Genomic DNA, 25,428 nt, shown 5'->3' on the forward strand with positions numbered 1-25,428 from the left:
CCGGCTCCCGGTGCAGACGGCTCTCTGTTATAATGTTTCCTCACTTGGCTCATGCGAGCCCAGCCCAATTTTTACTCTTTAAGTGTGCGCGTGTGTGTATGTGTGTGTGGGTGGGGGTGGGGGGATATATGTGTATTGAGAGTGTGGGGAGTGAGTTGGAGGGTGGGGTGGGCTGCTTTTAACTATGTAAAGCACTTTGTGCTACATTTTTTCTGTATGAAAAGTGCTTTATAAATAAAGATTGATTGATTGATTGATGAGCCAATTAATTCATTAATTTATGTATTTTTTTTTCTTTAGGTGACTTAATTATATCTAGCTGTTTGTGTAGTGGTTGATGTTTAACCCAAACCTAATCCAGCAGTAAGAGAAAATAAAAATGATATTGGATCAGCAGGTAAAAGTAAAATGTAGGTGCAGGTGGAATTGGGGCAAAATCTAAAAAAAAGATATTACAAATATTACAAAGATAAAGATATTACAATGCAAAAGTAGCATTGCTGTGCCCATCACAGCATGCAAAGGAAACACTGCTTGTCCAACCCAGTATCATGGCAAGAGTGTAATAGACATGACGGTCCACCATTTCCATTTCACTTTTTAGGCAGAAGTTGCAGTACGTTGTAGTAAGCTGCAGTACCAACATAGTTAGATATTTTATTTCAAGCCAACATGAAAATAGTCACGGGAAAGTGTTTAAATAGACATTACTAACACATTTATATGTAAATATATATTAGCCACCTAGTTAAAAAATGTTTCTGCCATAGAACGACGGTTTGAAGTATACAGGGTGGGCCATTTATATGGATACACTGTTATAACATGGGAATGGTTGGTGATATCAAAGTCCTGTTTGTGGCACATTAGTATATGTGAGGGGGGAAACTCCTCAAGATGGGTGGTGACCAGTGCTGGTCAAGTTACTTGAAAAAAGTAATCAGTAACTAATTACTGATTACTTCCCCCAAAAAGTAATCCCGTTACTTTACTGATTACTTATTTTCAAAAGTAATTAATTACTTAGTTACTTAGTTACTTTTTAAAAACACGATTTACAACCTGAATAGGTGATAAAGTGATAGATCTTTCAGCCCAATTCTACTTTTTCTGCATAATCCATCATACAAAATGTAATCAAATGGAAAAGTCTCTTTTTTTAACTTGTTTTATCAGTTTTAATCTTTTAACTTTATGCATCAAGCAAAAATGTAATTATATGCAACATTCTCTGACTTGAATAAATTAGTTTAACATTTAAACCTATTTTCTACACATTCCAGCACATAAAATAAAAATATTTTTTGTGTTTACACTCAGTCTTTCAAATAAATGCAAGTAAAACACAGCAGAAAATAAATAAAGTCAAAGACTCAGCGGTCCTGTTGCTCTATTTTCACCTGTAAAGCAGGACTGCGGTAGGCGGAGGTTTACCCTGGTGCAGGTGTGCCGCGGTCAGTTGAAGAATCCGCGAGTTTCTCTGTGAATTTCCCATTACGTCGTTGCGCACTCGGTGCTTGCTTGGAAGTTTAGGTTTTTTTCGCTGTAAAAAGAAGTTTTCTTCCCACGCACGATGGACGCTAATGTTTTTGTCACTTTTTATGGAATCAAACTCAAAGTAAGGTCAGTACTTCCACGCTTTAAACGCTGCACGCTCATACTCTCTCCCACAATCGATATGTGATCCATTGTTGATCTGCAGACAGCTGTTGTCACTAACGGCGCACTGTCGTGAGACATTCTCGCAAAAAATCACGCAGAAGATTTTGTTCAGTGATGAGGCAAACTTTTATGTGAATGGTGAAGTTAACAAACAAAGCCACCGCTATTGGTCTGACACTAACCCACATTGGATGGATCCCTCCAAGACTGTTGGACCAACAAAAGTGATGGTTTGGTGTGGTATATGGGGTACAACGACAGTGGGTCCATTCTTCATCAATGGAAACCTCAAGGCCACTGGATATTTGAAATTGCTACATGATGATGTGTTTCCCTCTTTATGCACTGAAGCTGGCACGTTCCCTGAGTTTTTCCAGCAAGATGGTGCACCACCACATTATGGGTGCCAGGTCCGAGCATTCCTAGATGAACAGTTTCCTGGAAAGTGGATTGGTCGTCGTGGGCCAGTTGAATGGCCCCCAAGGTCTCCCGATGTGACCCCCTTAGACTTTTACCTTTGGGGTCATCTGAAGGCAATTGTCTATGGTGTGAAGAGACGTGATGTGCAGCACCTGAAACTACGGATACTGGATGCCTGTGCTGGCATTTCTCCTGCGGTGTTGCTATCAGTGTGTGAAGAGTGGGAGAAGAGGGTTGCATTGACAATCCAACACAATGGGCAGCACATTGAACACATTTTATAAGTGGTCAGAAACTTGTAAATAGAAAGAATAAAGTTACGTTGAAACCAAGCACACCATTGTTTTTCTTGTGACATTAGCAATAAGTTTGATGTGTCACATGGCCCTCTTCCTATTGAAAAAACAAAAGTTGTATCCAAGATGGCCGACTTCTAAATGGCCACCATGGTCACCACCCATCTTGAGGAGTTTCCCCCCTCACATATACTAATGTGCCACAAACAGGACTTTGATATCACCAACCATTCCCATGTTATAACAGTGTATCCATATAAATGGCCCACCCTGTATACTTCAAACCGTCGTTCTATGGCAGAAACATTTTTTAACTAGGTGGCTAATATATATTTACATATAAATGTGTTAGTAATCTCTATTTAAACATTTTCCCGTGACTATTTTATTGCGGTGTATCCATATAAATGACCCACCCTGTATTTCAGGGTCCTTCTAAACAAAAATAGCACAAGACTCAAACAGATGAAATATATGTAATATCTATATTTAACCTAACATGTCATATAATACTGAAATGTTGCATATTGGGATTTAAAATCTAACTGTTAGTGTGCAGCAACTAATGAAGACAATATACTGAGAGTAAAAAAATTATATTTGGAAAGTGGCCATGCCTTGGTCCAGTAGCTGGGCTTTATCTTCAGTGTCTGAATGCAGTTCAGTTTCTCAGTTGAGACCAGTTTTAACATGACAGGCTGATTGCTAAGTGGACCAATGAGAGGGTAGAGCCTGGAGGGTGAATCCTGGCCATCTGCTGTCCCTACAGACAACCATACAATCTTCACAATGTACAAACACACGCGCACATATGCACACACTTTCTTTTTAACAATGCACCTCAAACTCATTATTGCTTGTAGTGTAGAATGGGAATACTCTTCAGCACCATAGGAAAAACAAGTGGGACTTCTGTCTAATGCTCCAGGCAGTAATTGTTGACTCAGTATTGAAAACCATGAGGTTCAGACAAGCAAATGAGTCCATATTCAAAAATGCTCATTTTGAGTCTGAGCTCGTCACTGACTTGCAAGCACTGCTCTCATGCTTTTTTTTTTATGCTGCATGAGCTGAATTGATTTTCAGAATACATTGTATCCAGGCTGGCTGAGGCTAGACAAGAGACAATAATCTGGAGGATCACTGAAATGATATTGTTATTTCTGAGCAGCAAAGCTGAAGAATGTCAGGTTATGTTAGAATCAAAATAACTGACTGAAGACAAAAATAAAAAATACACACACATTTGCATGGGCAAGCTGAATTTCTTTGCCCATTTGTGCATAACAGATTGCAGTTGTACAGTATTTTCTGTGTTAGATGCAGCACAACTCCACCCAGAGGAAAAGGGTGAGAAAGCTCCTGGTGCATGGGTAAATAATCATTTGACTGCAAATTATTTTCTGAGTGAATTAACTGATGAACTCAAATAAGATATTGCTGGTCATTCAAACTGGTGACGTCTTGAACCATTACCCCACAATTCATAGTGGCTTTTTATCAGGAAGTTAAACCATCAAATAAAAGAAATAAAGTTGCACCATTTTGCAAATTTCTGATGAAACTGTTAAAAGAAAGATATGATACAATCTTTGAGAATTTAATTTCCCATGACATACGCAATCAGCAAAATAAGAGGGGCTACACATTTTGCAGAAGAAGAGTCTATCTGTAGGATTCACTAGACCATGGAAATTGGAAAAAAATTGGAAGGGACTGCAGACATTTTTCCAATGCTGGAATGAAGAACAGAAGTGAGAAATGCATCATATTTACATATTTAATTTACATATTTAATACCTTGCTTTTAAATGATTTAGCTTTTTTTTACAAAATAATTTTACATTATTTCTGTTCATTCCTAAATACTCAGAGATGTTTTCTGGATAACTCGATTAAAATCTATCCTTGTAATAGGAAATCTGAAAAGAAAGTCAGGGGCCACCGCAACTCCTCCATATTCTTTTTTCCAATTTAGTAAGGCTCCTTTAAATGACTTGGAATAACTAAATGAAAAATCTAGTCTGGCTGTGAATTTAAAGTTTCACTTTTTATCAGCCATATTCAGCTTGGTGGTTTGGTACTGTGTTAACTTTAGGTCCTCTGGGTTTCTTTCTTTCTGGTTTATTCTTCTGGTTTGTCTGTAGGATGCATCCTAATTGTGTTATCTTAAATGCACTAGGAGTCAGAAAATAAGGTTATCACCCACATAGTAGAGCTTTTTTTAAGTAGCTGCTTTGGCAGACCTGTGCTGTTGTGTGCAGCCATGTTCAGCCAGCCATATAAACTAACAGTGTGTCCTCGGGCACCCCATGAGACAGCCACTGAGCTAACTAATATGGGTGCTGCCCTCTACACACACACACACACACACACACACACACACACACACACACACACACACACACCAATACATGCCCTAACAGTCTCATACACACCAGTCTGTGGTCTCCAGCATAGCTGTGACCACAGCTCCAATGTATAATCCAGTGTGATCTAATAATAAAGTGTCTGATTTCTCTGTTACCATTCTGTCTTACCCTCTGCACCACAAACATTTATGCTCTCTCCTCAGTGCCTTGGTCCGTTGTTTGATGTGTTCCTATTTTAGCCTTTAGTTAGTTTGCCAGTTCAAGCATGAACCCCATCTCTGGCTGCGAGCCTCAAGCCATTGTCAGTGAAACAAGAAAAGATGTTTTATGTAAACAGTAATATAATGTCCTACTTGCCTGTTGAGTGTAACAATTCCTTCACAAATTCGCCCAGCCTGGAAGGAATATACCCACTGAGTCATGTACTTTTAGGTTCATGTTTATTATCTCCAAGCCATTTTGAATGCACTTAGGTTGCTGTTTAATGTGCAAGTTACAGTGTGTCTGACAAGATCTAAGTTATTTACATCATATTCTACTTTCAAACTTCAGAACATTTCCCACTTGGAGCAAGAAGAGAAATAAACAGATTATTGTAAGCTAATCGCTATTGTTGAACTGATTTGTTAAAACTCTAACATAAAATGCAGTTCTTAACAGGGGTCACACAGTAGCTCATTCGTGTTTAATGCTAATATACCAATAGTTATTTGGGTGTACATGTAATTAAAGCATAGATTAGCTTATACATTCTGTATGTAAAAATCAGAAAATGTAACCTTAACATTACTAACTTATGATCATGATGTTAATATCTCAATACTACTACTTTGTCTACTTCTATTTAAATAATAGAATAATAATAGAATAATAATAATAATAATAATAATAATAATAATAAATATTTCTTAGAACACACTTACTGATTACCTTTTAGAAACTTCATGATCAGGTCGGTCCTATGGTGTTTATCTTCACAGGCCCTTTTCTGGCCCAGGGCGTCTTTGCTGTCCTTTTCCCCCAGATAAAATCAAGAGTTGATACTTTTACTGCTACGAGGCTCTAAACCAATAGGGGAACACACAGAGTTCCTTTCTTTTTTCTTGTTCTTAAAACACACAAACCACAGTATGGAGTACAGATCAGCGTTTACCTAGGTCAAGAATTTCCTCATACTAAGAGTCTGTGCTGAATTTTAAGCTACAGATCAATTAAAGAGAGTAAATAGCCAAACTGATGATTAATCCTCAGTCAAAGCCTTGTTTCACAATACAGGGAGAGTGCATTATTTAAACTCTTACATATATTATCACATTTAACCTAAGACATACAAACATAACAGTCATTATGATTTAATATATTTTATTGAAAGTAAAATTCACCAGAACATTTTGGAACTGCTGGGATTTATTACATAACCGTGTATGACCATTACAACCATTAAACCCTTTCCTCAGTGCTACCTAATAAGAGAATTCCCCCGACCTACTCTCCAAAATTCAACTTCAATGAATACTTTAAACGGAAAACAAAAACAATTTCTTTAGTGGAAATTAGTCAGCGTATTTAAAGCTGTGGTAGGAAACCTTTAGTGTGTGGAACTGTGTTTCCCAAACCCACTTAAATGGCAGCTAATCTAGCTAACATGATGAGCCCTTAATGTTTAGATGGTTTGGTCATATTTCAGGTGCTTGTGGTTGCAGGTGAGGATATTGAGTCTGTGTCAAAGCGCCCTCTGACCTCTGAAAGGTCAGCTTTGGACTCTGTCACCACTGTCCCATAAAAATACACATTTTGTGTACAGTTTCAAAGTTTAAAAATGTCATAAAACAACAGTTTTCCTTGGTTTGACCTTACAGAACCCTGTGCAACAGTACAGGATTTTAATGTATTGTTAATGTATATGTTTAACATTTAAATGTTTAAAGCTGTTTCATGTTTAAATTTCCAATCTGTAAAATTGCAATGTTGTCATTTTGAAAAGAGTGTTTAATTGAGAAGGCTATTTCGTATTCGAACTTACATAACGACACTGTTAGCTGATAATAAAGCGTTATCAGAAGGGTTACGGAAAGAAAACTTAAAAGGTTCAAATTTCTAATGCTATTTAGCACATTTGGTTTAATAATGCAGTGAGCTGTCGCAGGAATTATAGGGGGACGTGACGCTCATCGGTAATGCTGTTTTTCTCTCATTACTTTGCAGTTGCAGTTTTGTGGTGTTTTTTTAGTGTTTGCCCCCGTTCCAAATTACTTATCACTCATGAGTCTTCAAAGCCTGAAGCTCAGTCAGCACAGCTGTGACTGATGAATACACACACTCAAACAAACCAACACACACACTGAGGAGAGACAGATAATAGATATTTAGAGGTGGAAGAAATGAGTCTTTCGCTGTAAAGCTTGTTCCTCACCTAAAGATTGCAGATTTCACATCTCTTGGGTCTCATTATTCTTGTGTAATTTGTTTCCTAGGAGAGCCCCTGATCAATTAATGGGATCGCTTTTCTCACTCCCTGTAAGGTCTGCTAAGTCTGTCTTAGCAAAGGAAAAGGTAAACAGTAATTATGCTAAAGTTACGTCCCCACATGACAGCTACGCGAAGGGGGTGGGAGATAGTAACAGTTGGATCCGGGTTGAAATGAAAAGGACACCAGGCAGAGGAGTTTAACAGAAAATAAATCTTTATTATAATTAATTAACCCAATAATCATATAAGCAGTAACTTCAACTAAGAAAACAACAAGGATTCAACAGAAAAAGACAGCAACGCTGCTATTAGCAATAACCAGGCAGGCCAAACCAAGAAATGGAGGCCACCGTCACTTAAGCAAAACCACTGCCCAGTTGACCTACTCACAACAAGCCACGCACGGTGGGGCTGGTCACACACAGCAGGCCTTTTCCACACCTAGACCAGACTCACACACTGACCAGCACCCCACACCCACACTGCTCTCCTCCAGCTTATATCACCTCTGGAGGGTAATTGGTGGTAAACGAGGGCAGATGAGCAGCAGGTGTGTTCTAAAGGAGAAGGCAGGGACAGAGAGAAACAGGGGAGGGGCAATAAAGACGGAGGAGGAGAGCAGCACTAGAGCTTAGATGCAAGCTGCCGTTAAACTTGACTGAAGAAGACGAAGAAGAAGCACTAGAGCTTCTTTCTCTATGGTGGAATAGTTTAGCTGATGGCGCTTGAACTTTACAGAATAGTAGCAGACTGGGTGACACACATCCTCTGCGTCATCCTGTAACAGCACTGCACCAGCTCTGGTGGCACTGGCGTCAACTTCCAGTTTAAAAGGCTGAGAGAATTTGGGGGCTGCCAGAACCGGGGCGCTGCAAAGGAGAGATTTTGCAGACTCAAATGCATGCTGGCATTCCCCTGACCACTCAAAAGGGATTTTGGGGCTACATAGCTTCGTCAAAGGGGCCACAACTACTGCAAAGTTCTTGCAAAAACAGCGATAGTTTGCAGTCATGCCCAAGAACCGCTTTAGCTCCCTCGTAGTGGTTGTGGCCGGGTAGCTGAGGACAGCCTCGACTTTCGCCTCCACCGGGCAAACCTGCCCAAAACCCACCTGCTTTCCCAGGTCCCCATCCCAGGTCCCCATCAGCCAGAGTTTCGGGTGTGTTAACACACCCGAAACTCTGGCTGATGGGACCCACACCCAGTTTCACACCTTGGCTCAGGCGATTAGAGGATCATCAGGGGGTCCTTTTGTCCCTCCGTGGGGGGAAACTCCCACTAGGTTTATATCTGGGACTCTCCACCATTTGACCTTAGAACTGAAGAAGCTTCTCAGATGAGAGGTGAAACGTCTTCAAGCAACTTAAAGAATTCCAGACGCTTTTCTTTGCAAGCTCCTTTGAGAACTGTAGGTTGCTGTGCTGGCAACAATCTCATGGACTTCTCTATCATAGTAGGGTTTCAACATGTTAATGTGGCACAGGCGAGTTTTCCTCCTGCGTTCTGGGGTACTGAGGACATAATTTGTTTCAGACACCTTCCTTACTATAACATATAGTCCCGCAAAACGGGCTGAAAGGGCAGAACCGAGAACCGGTAGAAACACTAAAACTTTGTCTCCAGTTTGAAAATGTCTTTTCACAGCCTTTCTGTCATACCATTTCTTCATGCTTGGGGTGCACACAGGGCCTCTTTTGCTAATGAGGTAGCACGTTACCTGCGATCCCTACACGTCTTCACAAAATCTGCCACGTTAGTTTTTGGGACACCCCCGCTAAGGAACCTCTCTTTCAACACCTTTAGTGGGCACCGCACATCACGGCCAAACACAAGGGTAGCTGGGCTGAACCCCACGGACTCCTGCTTAGCATCGCATATCGCAAACACCACAAAGGGGACACCCTCATCCCAACTTCTGCCCGAGTCGTGGCAGTACTTTTTCAGCATGGCCTTAAGTGTTTGGTGCCAACGCTCACGTGCACCCTACAACTTTCAATTCAATTCAATTCAATTTTATTTATATAGCGCCAAATCACAACATAAGTCGCCTCAAGGCGCTTCATAGATACAGAGAAAAAAAACCCAACAATCATATGACCCCCTATGAGCAAGCACTTTGGCAACAGTGGGAAGGAAAAACTCCCTTTTAACAGGAAGAAACCTCCGGCAGAACCAGGCTCAGGGAGGGGCGGCAATCTGCTGCGACCGGTTGGGGTGAGAGAAGGAAGACAGGATAAAAGACATGCTGTGGAAGAGAGACAGAGGTTAATAACAGATATGATTCAATGCAGAGAGGTCTGTTAATACATAGTGAGTGAGAAAGGTGACTGGAAAGGAAAAACTCAATGCATCATGGGAATCCCCGGCAGCCTATGTCTATTGCAGCATAACTAAGGGAGGATTCAGGTCACCTGGTCCAGCCCTAACTATGCTTTAGCAAAAAGGAAAGTTTTAAGCCTAATCTTAAAAGTAGCGATAGTGTCTGTCTCCCGAATCCAAACTGGAAGCTGGTTCCACAGAAGAGGGGCCTGAAAACTGAAGGCTCTCCCTCCCATTCTACTTTTAAATACTCGAGGAACAACAAGTAGGCCTGCAGAGCGAGAGCGAAGTGCTCTAATAGGGCGATATGGTACTACAAGGTCGTCAAAGGAGCTTGCAAAGAAAAGCGTCTGGACTTCTTTAAGTTGCTTGAAGACGTTTCACCTCTCATCCGAGAAGCTTCTTCAGTTCTAAGGTCAAATGGTGGAGAGTCCCAGATATAAACCTAGTGGGAGTGACCCCCCACAGAGGGACAAAAGGACCCCCTGATGATCCTGGGAAGGGATCTCAAAACTGGATTATAGATGGCAGAGAGTTGGTGTCGTAAACCCCCGCCTCTGTTCAAAGATGGTCGCTCTCTGCCTCTATAGATGGTCAACTCTCTGCCATCTATAATCCAGTTTTGGATTATAATCTATAATCCAGTTTTGAGATCCCTTCCCAGACGCCTTAACGCCCACTCACATCCTGGGCCATCTGACCTCAGGAATTCGCATGATAAGGTGGGGCCAGGTTTCACAATGAACACACCCGAAACTCTGGCTGATTGGGACCCACGCCCAGTTTCCCACCTTGGCTCAGGCGATTAGAGGATCATCAGGGGGTCCTTTTGTCCCTCTGTGGGGGGTCACTCCCACTAGGTTTATATCTGGGACTCTCCACCATTTGACCTTAGAACTGAAGAAGCTTCTCGGATGAGAGGTGAAACGTCTTCAAGCAACTTAAAGAAGTCCAGACGCTTTTCTTTGCAAGCTCCTTTGACTACGATGACCTGGATGACTGAGAACCTTCACAGACGTACTACAAGGTCATTAAGATAAGATGGGGCCTGATTATTTAAGACCTTGTATGTGAGGAGCAGGATTTTGAATTCAATTCTGGATTTAACAGGAAGCCAATGAAGGGAAGCCAAAACAGGAGAAATCTGCTCTCTCTTTCTAGTCCCTGTCAGGACTCTTGCTGCAGCATTTTGGATTAACTGAAGGCTTTTCAGTGAGTTTTTTGGACATCCTGATAATAATGAATTACAGTAGTCCAGCCTGGAAGTAATAAATGCATGAACTAGTTTTTCAGCGTCACTCTGAGACAGGCTATTTCTAATTTTAGAGATGTTGCGCAAATGGAAGAACGCAGTCTTACATATTTATTTAATATGTGCATTGAAGGACATGTCCTGGTCAAAAATGACTCCAAGGTTCCTCACAGCGTTACTGGAGGCCAAGGTAATGCCATCCAGAGTAAGAATCTGGTTAGATACCATATTTCTAAGCTTTTCAGGCCCGAGTACAATAACCTCAGTTTTATCTGAATTAAGAAGCAGAAAGTTAGCGGCCATCCAGGTCTTTATGTCTTTAAGACATTCCTGCAGTTTAACTAATTGGTGTGTGTTATTTGGCTTCATGGACAGATAGAGCTGGGTGTCATCTGCATAGCAGTGAAAATGTATGCTATGTCTTCTAATGATACTGCCTAAGAGAAGCATGTATAATGTAAACAGAATTGGTCCTAGCACTGAACCCTGTGGAACTCCATAATTAACCTCAGTGTGTGAAGAGGACTCTCCATTTACATGAACAAATTGGAGTCTATTAGATAGATATGATACAAACCACTGCAGTGCAGTACCTGTAATACCTACAGCATGTTCTAATCGCTCTAATAGGATATTATGGTCGACAGTATCGAATGCTGCACTAAGGTCTAGCAGGACAAGCACAGAGATGAGTCCACTGTCAGAGGCCATAAGAAGATCATTTGTAACCTTCACTAAAGCTGTTTCTGTGCTGTGATGAGCTCTGAAACCTGACTGAAACTCTTCAAATAAACCATTCCTCTGCAGATGATCTGTTAGCTGTTTGACAACTACTCTTTCAAGGATTTTTGATATGAAAGGAAGGTTGGAGATTGGCCTATAATTAGCTAAGACTGCTGGGTCTAGAGATGGCTTTTTGAGTAAAGGTTTAACTACAGCTAGCTTGAAGGCCTGTGGTACATAGCTGATTATTAGAGATAGGTTGATCATATTTAAGATCGAAGAATTAATTAATGGCAGGACTTCTTTGAGCAGTTTTGTAGGAATGGGGTCTAAAAGACACGTTGATGGCTTGGAGGAAGTAATTATTGAAGTTAACTCAGAAAGATCAATTAGAGAAAAAGAGTCTAACTTAACATCAATGGTACTAAGAGTAGCTGTAGATAATATTACATCTGTGGGATGATTACTGGTAATTTTTTCTCTAATGATAAACATTTTTTTTTTTTTACAACTCTGGGTGATAAGCACTGGACACAGAATAAGAAATGCCAAGGGAGATTAAAGTCAGTTTAAATGCTCGGGATAGAAGTTAGTTCCCTGGTCTGTTTGTACTGTTTTTGGGAGACCAAAGGTAGTAAAAAATTTGATTAGTGCCTTAGTAATGTTTGCAGTGGTGATCCTCCGCAGAGGAATTGCTTCAGGGAACCACGTGGATAAGCACATTATGGTCAATAAAAACTGATTACCTGCCCGTGTTCTTGGCAACGAACCAACACAATCGACCAAAACGTGTTCAAATGGCTCACCAACAGCAGGTATTGGACATAGTGGGGCGGGGGCACAGTTTGGTTTGCCCACTAGTTGACACGTGTGACAGGTATTACAATACCTTGCAACATCTGCCGGCCAGAAGAAGTGCTGCAGAATATGGTCATATGCTTTAGTTATCCCCAAATGTCCTGACCATGAATGATCATGGGCTAATTGTAGCACATGCTGACGCAAACTAGCCGGGACCACTATCTGTTGGACCACACTACAGTCCTCCCCTGGCTTTGAGGTCCACCTGCGCATTAACAATCCATCACAAACAAAAAATGTCTGCTTCCTGTCTCCTGTCGGACCATCACTCTCATCTACGGCAGCAAAACATTTGGCTAATGACAGGTCCTCTTTCTGAGCAATCATAAGGGCCTCCCGCGTGAGGAGCGGGGGGGGGCTGCGGGTTCAGGAGCAGGCTCAGCTACCTCTTGAGCCAGTTCCTTGGCATCAGGACCTGCCTCCTCCTCGGAGGGCATCACATCCTTTTCCAAAATAGAGCCAACCACCGACTCTGACAAGTCAACCACTTCTCCCTGCCGATGGGCGTGTGACCAGGTAAGAACACCTACAGGAAATACATCCGGGTGGTGCCGGCTTAAAGCATCTGACAAAGGCCTGAGGTCAGGAGTCTTCGTGACCTCTGGGGTAGGATAAACCTTCCCACCTGCAATGTCATTGCCCATTATAAAATCCATGCCATCAATCGGGAAGCAAGGACACACGGCCACAGGAAAAATATAAATGTGAAAGATGTAACAACTCTCAACATTTTTAGTCAAGTATTGTAAATTTGTTAAAGATTGATACGATAAAATAGAAGAAAAGTGCACATTGTCTACACAAAATAGCATGTTTATTAGGCATATTCAGTTTCTTTGTTGCCATACATTTATGGTTGGACTGCATTACTGTTAACCAGATCCAGATGATTAATTATTAATGCAAGTGTTCTCATGTCAGCACTCATCTGATTTCTATATACTTGCACATTTAAAGCATATGAATTTATTTAGGATTGATTTAAGTAAGAGCAGAATCAGTGACCAAACGTGCGACTGGTTAGATACTGTCTCTTGTGGTTGCATTTGGTTTAAGTAACAAGGCCTGAAGGAGTTAGACCACGACCCTAATTGACACCTCACCTCGGGTTGAAATACACCCCCAGTGGATCTTTATTTCAGAGGTTCATCAGCGGCAAAAACTGCTCGTGATGGCAATCTGCACTAGGCTGTGTATATCTGCTCCTTTCACCTTCATAGTTTAAGGTGCAAAATGAAGACCAGTGTACTAAGGAAGCAACGGCACTTAAAGAAGGGGATGTTTTCAAGCAACAGCAGCTGGTAGATTGAAACATCCCCAAAATATTGCATTTCTAAAGTGTTCTTAAACATTATTCATTCACGAATCCCCAGATAAAAAAAGCAGACTTATCTATCATACTCATACATGAATGCAAGTGAAATCTGTGATGTCACCATGAAATATTTGAGGCCCTTCACTCCCATGGTAACATTACCCAGTGGACACACACATCCACACACATCCACACACTCATGCAGCAGCAAGCCAACTTTACATGACCTGACACAGAAATAGTGGCAGAGCAGCTGAGCAGCTTCTTGGCCTTGTGTAGCAGTCTGTGATGCACGACGCACAAAACAAAACCAGAAAAACCAGCATCTCTTTATTCGCTCACATTACAAGACCTGTGGGTCCTCGGAGCCCTGGGAGAGGAGGATACAAGTGGCTTTAAATCTGAGAGCAACCGGTCGCGCACGCAGTCCTGCCAGTCGTCATCTCTGTGAACATTTGGATCTATTTGCTTTGGGAGTGGATTGTCATTGACGTCGAAGTAGTTTTTATTGCTCTCTGAGGGATTCTGAAGCGTGAAAAATGGAGCCCGGTTTGGAGCCAAGGGACGACAGAGGAAAGAGAACACCAGAAAGAAACACCAGAGAGGTAAAGTGCACAAAATTATGAGTATTTTATTTTCCCCAAAGGAAAGGTGACTTATGTTTATAAACTTTAAGAACAAAATATATTAAATAAATAAAAATTTTAACTCCTCAAGACTGTTTTTTTTTTAAGATATCACTTTTAAAAGACAGAGAAAGAAACTAAAGTGTGTGCTAATAGGCACCTGAGTGCAAATGACAGAATGTAATTGAATAGCTCATATGGGTCAAATAACTTACATGAGACATATTTATTATATTCAATACAAGTGGGACATAAAATGTGTACAGATACAAACCTACATGTGAACAAATCATAGATACAAAAAAAGAATATAATACTTCTTACTGCATGTCTAATAAAACAAACAAAAAAACTTAGATACAACTTTATCAAATGTAAAACTTTTCGAGACATGAAATGTGTCCAGATGTGGAGCTAATTACAAGGAACGGAATAGAACCGAATAGAAATGTTTTATTTGATCAGAGGTCTGGTTTGTGGCTGGTGTAATGCATGTGACAATGACGCCATCTGGTGGCTGATATATGTCACATCCAATAGAAATCTTGACTTTTCGTTGTGGGAGAAGAAGGTAAAATAAATACAGCTCAGCTCTATCAAAAATTTAACATCTTCCAAAATTAGTGCAGGAATTTAAAGTGTTACATTTTGGGTATAATTAAATCTAAGTCCAGACTTCTGAGGCAGAAGAGCTCCTACTCCTCCTTCAGGCTGATTCAACCTCGCTGCCATAATGAATGCTTCAGGAAATCATTCCTGCTGTTCTCTATAAATCTGTATAATAACTCTTTATTCTGATTGGTGAACAGCTGTCAAGCATCGGATCCCAAACATAATTTTGTATTATACCTTCATGGAGCTGTTTGTCATAGATTTATAGTGTACAAATTATTTATTATTCAATTTGCACTTCTCTCTTACACAGTGCTAGCTGTTTTTACTGTTTTTAAGTAACTTTATTTTTTCATTCTGCGTTTTTTACAACTGTTGTAAATATGTAAATTCCTGCGCTATCTCATAGTATAAGACCCTTACTGGTAGATTCTATTCTATAGATAGATGGCCTACAATCTGTCAAAAATAAGTCCAACATATCTCTTATTAATGATGATTGAGCCAGAGAGAACATCCCAAACACAAAGTAGAAGCTGCAATCGGTTTTTGGCAAAGTGACTTTTATATCTTTTATTTATCTGGGTAAAAAGTCTCTTTAAGATTAAAAGTGTTTTTTAAGAGAGATCTGGCCAAGAGGGCGGCTAAAGTTGTAACAAATATAACAAATATATCACAATTTTATAAGCATTTAAAAAAAAGGACTATATTAATGATAATGTGGGTACAATAATGCAGAGATAAAAAAAAATACTTCCAAAACAGATCATTTGTTTATTATATATATATAACCCCATTCATAAATCCTCTTCAATACAGTCAACTGACTAATAGCAGTAAATATATTAAACATAAAAACCCCACACATACCTGTGCTTTCCCTACTCTGTTTCCATTCTGCACAGCGGCGACTCACTTTACTGTACATCTCTGTCTTTCAGGTGTCGGACGATCTTGTATGTGCAAATCATCAGTCAGTAATGTGCAAGGTTGACCCTGATCACCTGCTCGGCCTTGTGGGCATTGTGGGCACAGTGCTCAACCTGCTGGTTGTGGTGTTAGTGTACATCTACACCCCTGTCTGATGCAACTACAAACACACCAAACAGAAGGATTTATAGCTCTTGCAAGAGTCCTGTCTTTTGATAATGTTTGTGTTACATTATTGATATTAAGGAGAATAATTTACTGGTAATCACTTATATAAAGCCGCAGCTGTAATTACAGAAGTTCAATTGCACAAAGTGACAGATGTTCCGCATATGATCTTTCTTTGCAAATTGCGTCTGCAATGTTACCACTTTATTTCCAGATTCATTAAGAATTGTAGAGAATTACACTGCAATTATTAGAAAATCAACAGGATCAAAGAACATTGCTTTTATACTGTATGGATGTTTCCTGCTTGTTTGATGTGGTTTTGTAAACTGAATTTTGCAAATAAATTTGTCTTTGCACACCAACAGAGCAGTATTCTGGTGTATATTTGCATTTATTTTTTGAAGCAAACATTCATTTTTTATATACACAGGAAGAAATAACCCAATTTTTTATTTATAGCTGCAAGCCTACTTCTTTGACCCATCACAGAGGACTGGCAAACAGCAGGGAAAGAACAGGATGTGCCTCATAAAAAAATCATCAAATAGTGACATAAAAACAGTGTTGGAGGGAACAAGTGGATCCTCTCCAGTTCTATGTAAAATATAAATCCAAGTGTAACTCTGCAAATCAAGAAATGACAGAACTATCGTAACTCCATTAACGAGGACGGCTAGCATTAGAACAGGTGTAGTGTGTGATTGTTAAATCCATGTATGTACACGTACTGCATTTTTTAGATAAAGAAGCCAGCGTGTTATTTTGTCCAGCTCACTCTGGTATTCGGAGAAAATATACCCATAACAATGATCAAACATCACAATATGTTTGTTTTGAAAGAAACAATTTAAGGTGCAGGAGCAGTAGAATTATTTAAATGATTAATGTTTATATCAGGCAATATCTGATAGCTGGTGATGATGTCAATCTTTTCAGAAACAGCCTTCAGGTCGTCCAGGATTAATCTGATGCTGTGGGACGCGTTGATGATGGCGCTCTGCGATGCATTCAGCTGTGATGTTGCACTGCGCACCTTTCACATAAAAAAAAGAAAAAGCCAGATAACTTAATATTCTGAATTTGCAGAATCTATGTAATCAGCGAGTTAACTACTAGTCAGACAAAATATTTACATCTGTTCTACTTTTTATCATTTGAAGTATCACTGTATTATCCACGGGAGACCGTCCTCTCTCCCTTTCTCTTCGCCCTACTTCACAGACATCTACTACCTTCAGAAATTTTCTGATAACTCTACAGTAGTAGGATGTATGGGTAATAGACGGCAATGAGGAAGAGTACAGAACTGAAGAACCTTGTGACGTCGTGTAAGCAAAACCATCTGCAACTTACCTTTGCAAACAACCCTATTCCCCTTCATAGGGTCTGTGCCGAAACAGTAGAGGATGACCAACACCACGGTGCTCACATTGTCAATTAATCGGACAGAAGCCATTTCTATTTTCTCAGACGATTGAGGCCCTTTAACATCTACTGGACAAAGCTCAGGATATTTTATAAGTCTGTGGTGGCCAGTGACATCCTCTATTCTGTGGTGTGATGCAGAGTTGGTTTGAGGGTAGCGGATAATGACGGACTCAGTAAATGGATCCACCAAGACAGTAATGTTCTGAGTGTGGAGACTCTCTGATACAGGTTTTAGAAAAAAACCAGGAGGGCAGGCCAAGTTAAAGTCAATAATGGACAGTCTTTTAGCACCCTCTACATATCGCGCTTGAAGAGTCACAGGAGCATGTTCAGTAAAATACACTTTTAAGCATTATGCACCACAGAACTCCATAGGAAGTCCTTTCAACTTGTGACCATCATCCTTCATAACTTTTCCTTATGAGATTTGGACTAGTTTCACTTCTAATGTCTTCTGTAAACTGTATATAGCATTATTTGATATTTGGAATATTTGAAAAATGAAGTTTTACTTGTTTTACTTGTCTAAATACATATCCCCGCGACCCTGAAAAGGATAAGCGGAAGCGAATGGATGGATAAATATCAACCTACCTCCCTGCTGGCACTGCCATAGACTTGTTGTAGTGTCTGTCCCACATCAGCATACAGTCGGCTGTTAGACTCCTGCAGCTTTTGTTGTAACAGGGTCTCACCTGAAAACAGAATTATGTGCTGAAGTTACTCAGAGCAAAACTAGATTGGTCTTTAAGTTCACTTTTAAATTTGTGACGAGACACTGTAAAGGCCCACTTCCAAATCCTCTCAAAACTGTCAAACACATCTCAGTGTTGTTAAAACAAAGCCGATACATATGAGACAACCTTGAAATTGTTAACTAGTAAGAAAAGACTAGTATGCATAGTCTTGGATTGGGTTGGCCGTACTTTCACACAATAAGCACTGGAGTTTTTATTCATCTTTACCGTGTGGCCTGTGTGAGGGGCTCGGTCTGTCTTCCACTATGGAGTGCATGTCAGGGTGGTCTCTAACTACAATTAGAGGAGGGAGGTCTCTCTTTAATATCTGAGCGCTGTCATGGGTCCCAGGAGCCTGCTCCGGGTCACCCTCGCTGTCCGTTTCAGACGCCTCCCCTGGAACCTGAAAGCATCCATAAAAAAGATACAAAAAATAAATTAAAATGTAGATTCATGGCTGAATCTAAATTTTAATTCACTGGCTGAAGTGCATAAATCACTCTCAAAACCACGCATACAGGATAACGCATGCAGGACAACCTTGGCTCCGACCGAGGGAGTCAGAGAGGTGATGTAGACTTCATCATCGGAGTCTGTTTCAGACGCTTCGCCCTGGACCACTATCGGGTACCTGCCGGCCATGACTGCGAAAACATAAACAACATCTTACTTCAGGTTTATTCAGCTAGAAATAGCAATGCCATTAAATGTGTCTTATATAATGCAGACTTCATTGAAATGAAAATAAAAGTCACAAACCTTCCCTGAAAGACCAAAACACAAATCACATGAGCAACAAGGAAGTAGCAACGGACGTTTCATGCCTATTGGACATTCAAGACATGACGTTTCAGCCCAGAATAGGATGATAGCGCTCACGAGTCTGTTTGTACATCACACCGGCGTACGTCGAAAGTTAGCGCCGGCTGGTAATAGCTTTCGGAGAAGCTGGACGTTTGTTATTACATATTACACGAAAACAACTGTTTTGTTTTATTAATAACAATTTTATCACACAATTTTGGTTGTTGTGGCACATGAAATACATATGTTTTCTCCATGTTACCAGTTTTAGGTTAGAAACTCCTAACTCCGCGTGTGTACAACTTAAGGAATGAGCTGGCCGTTATATCGAGCGCCAACCAGGAAGCAGACTTCGTGCGCTACAGTCACTTTACAGGTACTGTCAATTTACAATTTCAGCTGGTTTAATTTAGATTAAAGAAATGTATGACATACGTTAATATGATACCTCCTTCTCCAGAACTTTCCATATACGGGAGTAATAAAAATAGTTATTTTCAGCGTGGGGGGCAGTGTTAGTGAACCGTACTAGCTGTTTGGCGCTAACCATCTTAGCTTCCGTTAAGCTGCTGCTCGGTATTTTCATATTTATTGCTGGTTTTGTCTGTTGGAGCACATTTAAGCCATCGGACTGTCACTATTGTGTGTTCACCAGGGATGGCGGACGAGACTCTGTTTGAATTTCTCCACATGGAGATCGTGTCACATGTTTACAAGGAGCAGCAATCCAGCAAAGGAACCATGGACAACAAGGTGTGTTAAGGAGTTGCCTATAATGTCATGTAGTAAAACAATTTTTTCCGGTTTTAGAACACAGCTCCCCCTTATATTATAATATTGTGACGTCATGTTCACAGTTTTACATGATATACTGTTCAAATTAATCGCTTGCATTTTATCTTTTTAGGACAGAGCAGTCTGTGTTTCTGTCCTGGAAGGTATGGGCTTCAGAGTGGGACAAGGACTTATTGAGAGGTAAGTCACACATGTAAATGCTGAGTTAAGTGGAGTCTTCCTTTATAGTGAGTGTCTCATCACTTGTTTGCTCTTTCTAGGTTGACCAGGGACTCTCCCAGCTTTAAGGATGAATTGGATATAATGAAATTTATCTGTAAAGACTTCTGGACTAAGGTGTTTAGGAGACAGGTGGACAACCTCAGAACAAATCATCAGGTAAAATGTTACACCATGCAGTATGTTACTACCAAATTAGTAAGTAGGTTTTGTGTAGTGTTTGTTCAAGCTTCAGTTATATATCCTGTAACAGACGTTTTTGGCCTTCACAACAGGAAATTTGATCTCTTGTGAAACAGAGACTTTGCAATGCATCACTGTTTGTAGTGGATGATTACTGTGATGAAGAACATAAACGTCTCTAAAAGGTTTAGTGTCAAAGTTGACTTAAACGTGTCCTGTTGATTTTTCTTGTAAATAAACAAAAGCGCTTGAGAGTTAACAAAGGCCTTAGATGGATTTCTTTCTCTGAAAAATTCTGTATCTTTTACTTTCATGTCTATCCGCTATTGTTGCAACTTTAAAACCCTAAACATTGAACATTTTGTTACAGTGCAGTTTTCTGTTGGGTCCTTGTATTCATATGGATGTTAAATTGAACTCTTAAATCTTAGGAACCTTTCCCAGCAATCAGGAAATACAATCACATGTATTGCTGGTTAAAATGAGTTATCTTTTAATATAATGTCTTGTTTATTTTCCACACCAGGGGACCTATGTTCTGCAGGATAACAAGTTTAATTTGCTGACCCAGCTGTCCAATGGAAAGCAGTACCTTGATCAGGCTCCTAAGGTTAGAATAGTCACAGACACACTCATGTTCCTGCATTCCTAAAGACTACATATAGAACAAGTATCACTAGGTGCTTAAGGGTTTGTATTTTGGCATACAGCCAACAAAACCTGAATGTCATAATGCAATAGAGACTAATTTGTGCGTGTGTGTCTCAGTACCTTGCTTTTTCATGTGGTGTGGTGAGAGGAGCCCTATCTAATCTGGGTTTGGAGAGTGTGGTAACAGCTGAGGTCTCCGTCATGCCATCCTGTAAGTGCTTTGTGAAAACATAATTATTTTACTGTAAGGAAAAGTTAGTCAGACTAACATGCTTCTTACCTTTCAGTCAACCATTGTTACTGTACTTGTGAGCTTCTGTTAGGTCTGGTTTAATTAGATTTATAATGTACACATAACTAGCAGTTCTAGTCTTGAGCTACCCCTCATTTCTTCATATTTTGCTTGGAAAATGGGAAATAGCTGCAGCAAAACCTGTGCAAACATACATGGAAATAAAGCGAAAACACAGTTTGTGCAGTAGCAAAGTCAAAGTTTGGTATGACCAACTCTTTTAGGCAAGCTTGCTTGTAACTTCTTTATGTAAGTAGTCTCCAGGAATAGTTCTCCAGGCTTCTTGAAAGACATTCAAAACTCAAGGGGGAGATACTACCAGCTGGTGATGTGTGAATTAAAAATGTTTATTTTTTATTTTTATTTTTTTTATGTCAAACTGTGTTATTTTGAACACTTTTTTGTAGATTAAGCCAAAGAAACTGGATTAAATTGAGTTTTTACGACAGCCTGCTAGTAACAGAGTGTCGAATAATACAATTTCAAGTCTTTCCCAAGCTGTTATGTGTAGACACAACACAGATTCATCTGTTGAGTTAGGTGCTATTTTTATGCTTGAATGAGTCACAGGTCACTTTTAAGTAGCTTAACAAACAAAAAACATTCCTTTGTAAGATCTTGAGAAAACCCGGGGCAACTATATTGTGCAAGACAACTTCAAAAGATTACAAGAAAGTCTGTCTAATTGGAAGGAAAATATAAAGAAATGAGGAGTGGCTCAAGACTTTTGCATAGTCCTGTACCTTAAAGGACAGTACAGATGGATAATATTTTATGCATTTTTATCTTCTCAGGTAAGTTTCAGGTGGTCATCCAGAAGTTGCCCTAATCTTCTGCCCACATGGTGCCAAAAGAGAAAATAATGGTTCCTGTTTTCCCACTGATGAGTGAAGCCATAAAGCGAATCAAACATCCACAAAAGGGTCCAGCAGGACTGCTGACGTTCTGCTGACCACCAGGTACAACTGATTGGTAAAAACAGGTAGCCAGGGCTCAAATATAAATCCTTTTGGATACTGATTCTGGTTTTGAAGGTTTTTGCTTATTTTACATTCTCAACTCAAGTTATTTTTTTATCTGCTAAGCACTGGCTTCCAACTGAATACTATGAAGTTAAAGTGAATGTGTAGTTATTAACAGGATATGTATTCTTTGTAATGTGTTGCAGTGCTTAGTCTGAAAATTGGAAAAAGTTTAAAAAACAAAAATACTACAGGAGGACAATCCGCATAAGTCAAGAGAAAACATCTTTGTGGATGGCATTTAATGCAATCTTTTTCAGCATCCATTCCATTGGTGGCTAATGAACCTTTGCAAATCATTACATCTGGCTGATTGCATTCATTATTCAGTGCTTACTGTTCTTTACAGAAAAAGCTGTATCCAATTCCTGGTGCTTCGCTCTGGTTTTTAGTTTTGACTTCAGGAGAGAAGTCTTTCATGTAGTAGTGGGAATCACTTAGACTTTTTCTAAGGCAAAATGCAAATCTAGAATAATACACTGGTAGAAATATTTGAGTTTCTTCAAGTTATGTGAATGTAATACGTTTCTAGAACAATAATTTGTACAATTTTTCCAAGTGGAATGATACGAGCTTATTTGTTGTTCTATGTAGTGGTCTCACATTTAAGAGTGGAGTAGACTTGAATGTATTTCTATGTTATTTTTCATCATGATGGATGTGTTTTCTCTTGTTAGAGCATTGATATTTAAATGTGACATTTTTCCTGGAATTTAGTAAGTAAGCTGTAAAACATGTTGGGGTTTACAATGAAAGTTAATCATACAGTTGTCAGGCAGTTGGATAATATTTATTATTTATTCTTTTTTTCCCCCCCGACTAAACCACTTTGTTGAATGGATTTAAAATGCTGTGACAAGAAAACAACAAAACAAGGTTTGTTAAACATAAAATGTAAGACCATAAAATGATCACTTCTCTGGGAAAGGCTGTTACTGTTGCTGCCACTAGGGGGACACATACAGCTGTTATCTGGTTGTTCAGTCTGATGTCACTAGCCGTGTCTGGGCCTAAACTCCGCTGCAGGTCCATATATCAAACGATCACTGTGGCATTACTGAGAGTTGAAAAACTGTCTAAAGTCTTTCATCTTTAATAAATTGATCAGCTTTCTGCTCTACCAGGTGTAACAATTGAGTTTAACATCTAGGCATCCATAAAAATGGAATTTATGACATTTAACAGAGTTAAAGTTAGCAGGAAGTTAGCTCGCTAGCTTCTATCTAAATACAATATAGCGTGTCCTGACTGCGGGGTTTTGGAAACAAATTAAAACGTACAGCTCTGCTATCACTTCCAACATAAATGAAAACAGAAAGCTAAAACAGCTGTGACGTTTGTAGGGTTACTGAAGTTGGGCTAGCTGGTATATAATGATTTGCTACGTGACCGCTAGCGACTCAGCTATGTTAGCATAATATAAACAAGCTAACTTTTTTTCCACTCGATAAAAGTTAACGTGAGTGTTCTCGGTGGTCAGGAACAAATGTAATCGCATGGCAGGATGCTGTAAAAGGACCAAACTTCAGCCAGGAGAACAACTGAGATAATCCATCCACAATACGAGGTTAGTCATTCATATACTGCTGCATGGGCTGGGCTGTAGTTACATCCTAAGGTTTTAAAAACTGAGCTTAAATAAATGATTAGCGGTAATAAAAGCCGAGGGAGGTCAACAGTGATCACTGACTGTTTTAGGAGCTTTTTGAGATTATATAGAAGAAAATACATAACATTAAACATGTTAACAATACAAAAGCCATATTAAACGCAGACTACTTTAGGCCCGGAAGTAGGATTCGTCACGTCATCACTTAACAATCGGATTACAATATGTCTGATACTTTGAGTTTAGATTCACCATGTTGTTGAGGTATGTCCAGAATCTTGTTGTCCATTCTGTCTTTTTCAAGTAATTTCTTCAGATTTGGCTATGCAGACCCCCCCAAGTGTTGAGGTCATCACAGTTACTTTCATCAGTTCTTCAAATAACATTGGTGTAATTATTCCATGATACCTGACCCATACATAAATTTAGTTTTTTTTTTTTCTTTTTTAATTTATGATAGAAAACATTTGAACATTTCCATTTAAGAAAAAAAAAAAAGACTTGAAGTTGACAATTACAGCTTATATCAAGGCTTTTTCATGTGAAAGGTAAAAGAAAAAGATAGGAAGTGGTTTTACTCTGCTCTACTTCTTAAGCATTAAGATTAGTCTATACTTTTAATAACAAAAAGATCAACCTTAACTTGAAGCCTTGTTTGCCTATACCTCCAAGGTTGGTCAAAACACAAGTTGGTACAGTTTTTGATATGGCACAACACTGACATTATTGCACATGTTGTGGTTTTCATCTGGTTCTGTTTCTGTCTCCAATCTAAGGAAAATACCTCCTGTTGTGTTCCAGTATTTCACTGCCTTTGGTGGGAAAACTTTACTCAATAAAGGTCTTTACATACAACTTTGTTTCCCTTCGGTGTGTCTGGCTCAAGCTTGGGCTTTCAGAGGTTGTAGTGTTGATTCTAATTTCCACAACTGTTCATACTGCTGTGACAGCAGTTATTATTCTGGAAAAACATCTGGTCTGATGAGTCTCAGTTTCTGCTGTAACATTTAGATGGTAGTGCTGGAATTTGGCATGAAAGCATGGATCCATCCTGCCTTGTATTATTGGTTCAGTATGTTTGTAGCGTAGTAATGTTGTTAAGATCTTTAAATCATCTTAAACTCAAATTGTACTCAAATGGCCTCCACATTGCCCAGATTTCAAACCAATAGAGCACCTTTGGGATGTGTTAGGACAAGAGATTTATGTAATGAATGTGCACATCTGCAGCAGCAGTGTGATGCTATCATGTCAACATGCAGTGAACTCTCTGGAATGTTTTCACCACCTTCCTGAATCTATGCTATTAAGAATTAAGGCTAACGGGGGTCTAACCCAGTACTAATAAGGTGTAACTAATGAGTTGGCCAGTGAGCGTATGTTCTTGACTCTCTTGTCTTTGGCACTTGTAACTGGGTTATCTTCTTATTTTGGAGGCCCTAAAGATAAGGGTACTTGAATGAGCTTAAAATTCCAAAAAATAAAAAGCTAAATAAGGTCACTGCTTATAAGTATGCTGCCTTTCGACCCTTGCTGTGCATCTTAGGTAATAGCAACCTGAGTGAAGGGCTGGACGTGAAAGAAAAAAAACAGACATTGAGTTAGATGTCTGCATAAATGTGTAGCATCTGCCTACTGCCCACTCTTTTGCCTATTTGTT

General features: G+C 39.6%; 2 protein-coding genes across 3 annotated transcripts; one reads left to right on the top strand and one right to left on the bottom strand.

Annotated features, from left to right (window-relative positions):
- Positions 1–16,400: 16,400 nt before the first annotated feature.
- Positions 16,401–19,096, bottom strand: bloc1s3 (biogenesis of lysosomal organelles complex-1, subunit 3). Its single transcript, XM_004543836.3, has 5 exons — positions 18,953–19,096; positions 18,734–18,837; positions 18,422–18,596; positions 18,051–18,151; positions 16,401–17,061 (listed from the first exon to the last, which is right to left on the bottom strand). The coding sequence occupies exons 2-5, from the start codon at positions 18,833–18,835 to the stop codon at positions 16,876–16,878; spliced, it is 564 nt and encodes a 187-aa protein (XP_004543893.1). The 5' UTR covers positions 18,836–18,837; positions 18,953–19,096; the 3' UTR covers positions 16,401–16,875.
- Position 19,097: 1 nt separating this feature from the next.
- trappc6bl (trafficking protein particle complex subunit 6B, like) lies at positions 19,098–24,623 on the top strand. 2 transcript variants are annotated; one of them, XM_076892407.1, is made up of 8 exons: positions 19,098–19,122; positions 19,263–19,373; positions 19,653–19,750; positions 19,905–19,972; positions 20,053–20,170; positions 20,721–20,804; positions 20,963–21,056; positions 21,932–24,623. In XM_076892407.1, the coding sequence occupies exons 3-8, from the start codon at positions 19,655–19,657 to the stop codon at positions 21,964–21,966; spliced, it is 495 nt and encodes a 164-aa protein (XP_076748522.1). In that variant the 5' UTR covers positions 19,098–19,122; positions 19,263–19,373; positions 19,653–19,654; the 3' UTR covers positions 21,967–24,623. The 2 variants fall into 2 exon arrangements, 1 of the variants encoding a protein (XP_076748522.1); XR_013101679.1 differs by having other exon boundaries at positions 19,100–19,373; positions 21,932–22,096; positions 23,640–24,623.
- The last annotated feature ends 805 nt before the right edge of the window (positions 24,624–25,428 follow it).

This window comes from Maylandia zebra, linkage group LG14, assembly GCF_041146795.1.
Source record: "Maylandia zebra isolate NMK-2024a linkage group LG14, Mzebra_GT3a, whole genome shotgun sequence".
NCBI classification, from domain to species: domain Eukaryota; kingdom Metazoa; phylum Chordata; class Actinopteri; order Cichliformes; family Cichlidae; genus Maylandia; species Maylandia zebra.

Coding starts and splice junctions, on each gene's coding strand:
- trappc6bl (XM_076892407.1), top strand. CDS start 19,655: ATGGCGGACGAGACTCTGTTTGAATTTCTCCACATGGAGATCGTGTCA. Junction 19,973..20,052: donor GGACAAGGACTTATTGAGAG/GTAAGTCACACA, acceptor TGCTCTTTCTAG/GTTGACCAGGGACTCTCCCA. Junction 20,805..20,962: donor ACCTTGATCAGGCTCCTAAG/GTTAGAATAGTC, acceptor TGTGTGTCTCAG/TACCTTGCTTTTTCATGTGG.
- bloc1s3 (XM_004543836.3), bottom strand. CDS start 18,835: ATGGCCGGCAGGTACCCGATAGTGGTCCAGGGCGAAGCGTCTGAAACA. Junction 18,152..18,421: donor CCCCTCACACAGGCCACACG/GTAAAGATGAAT, acceptor TTCTGTTTTCAG/GTGAGACCCTGTTACAACAA. Junction 17,062..18,050: donor ATGGCAGTGCCAGCAGGGAG/GTAGGTTGATAT, acceptor TTTATGTGAAAG/GTGCGCAGTGCAACATCACA.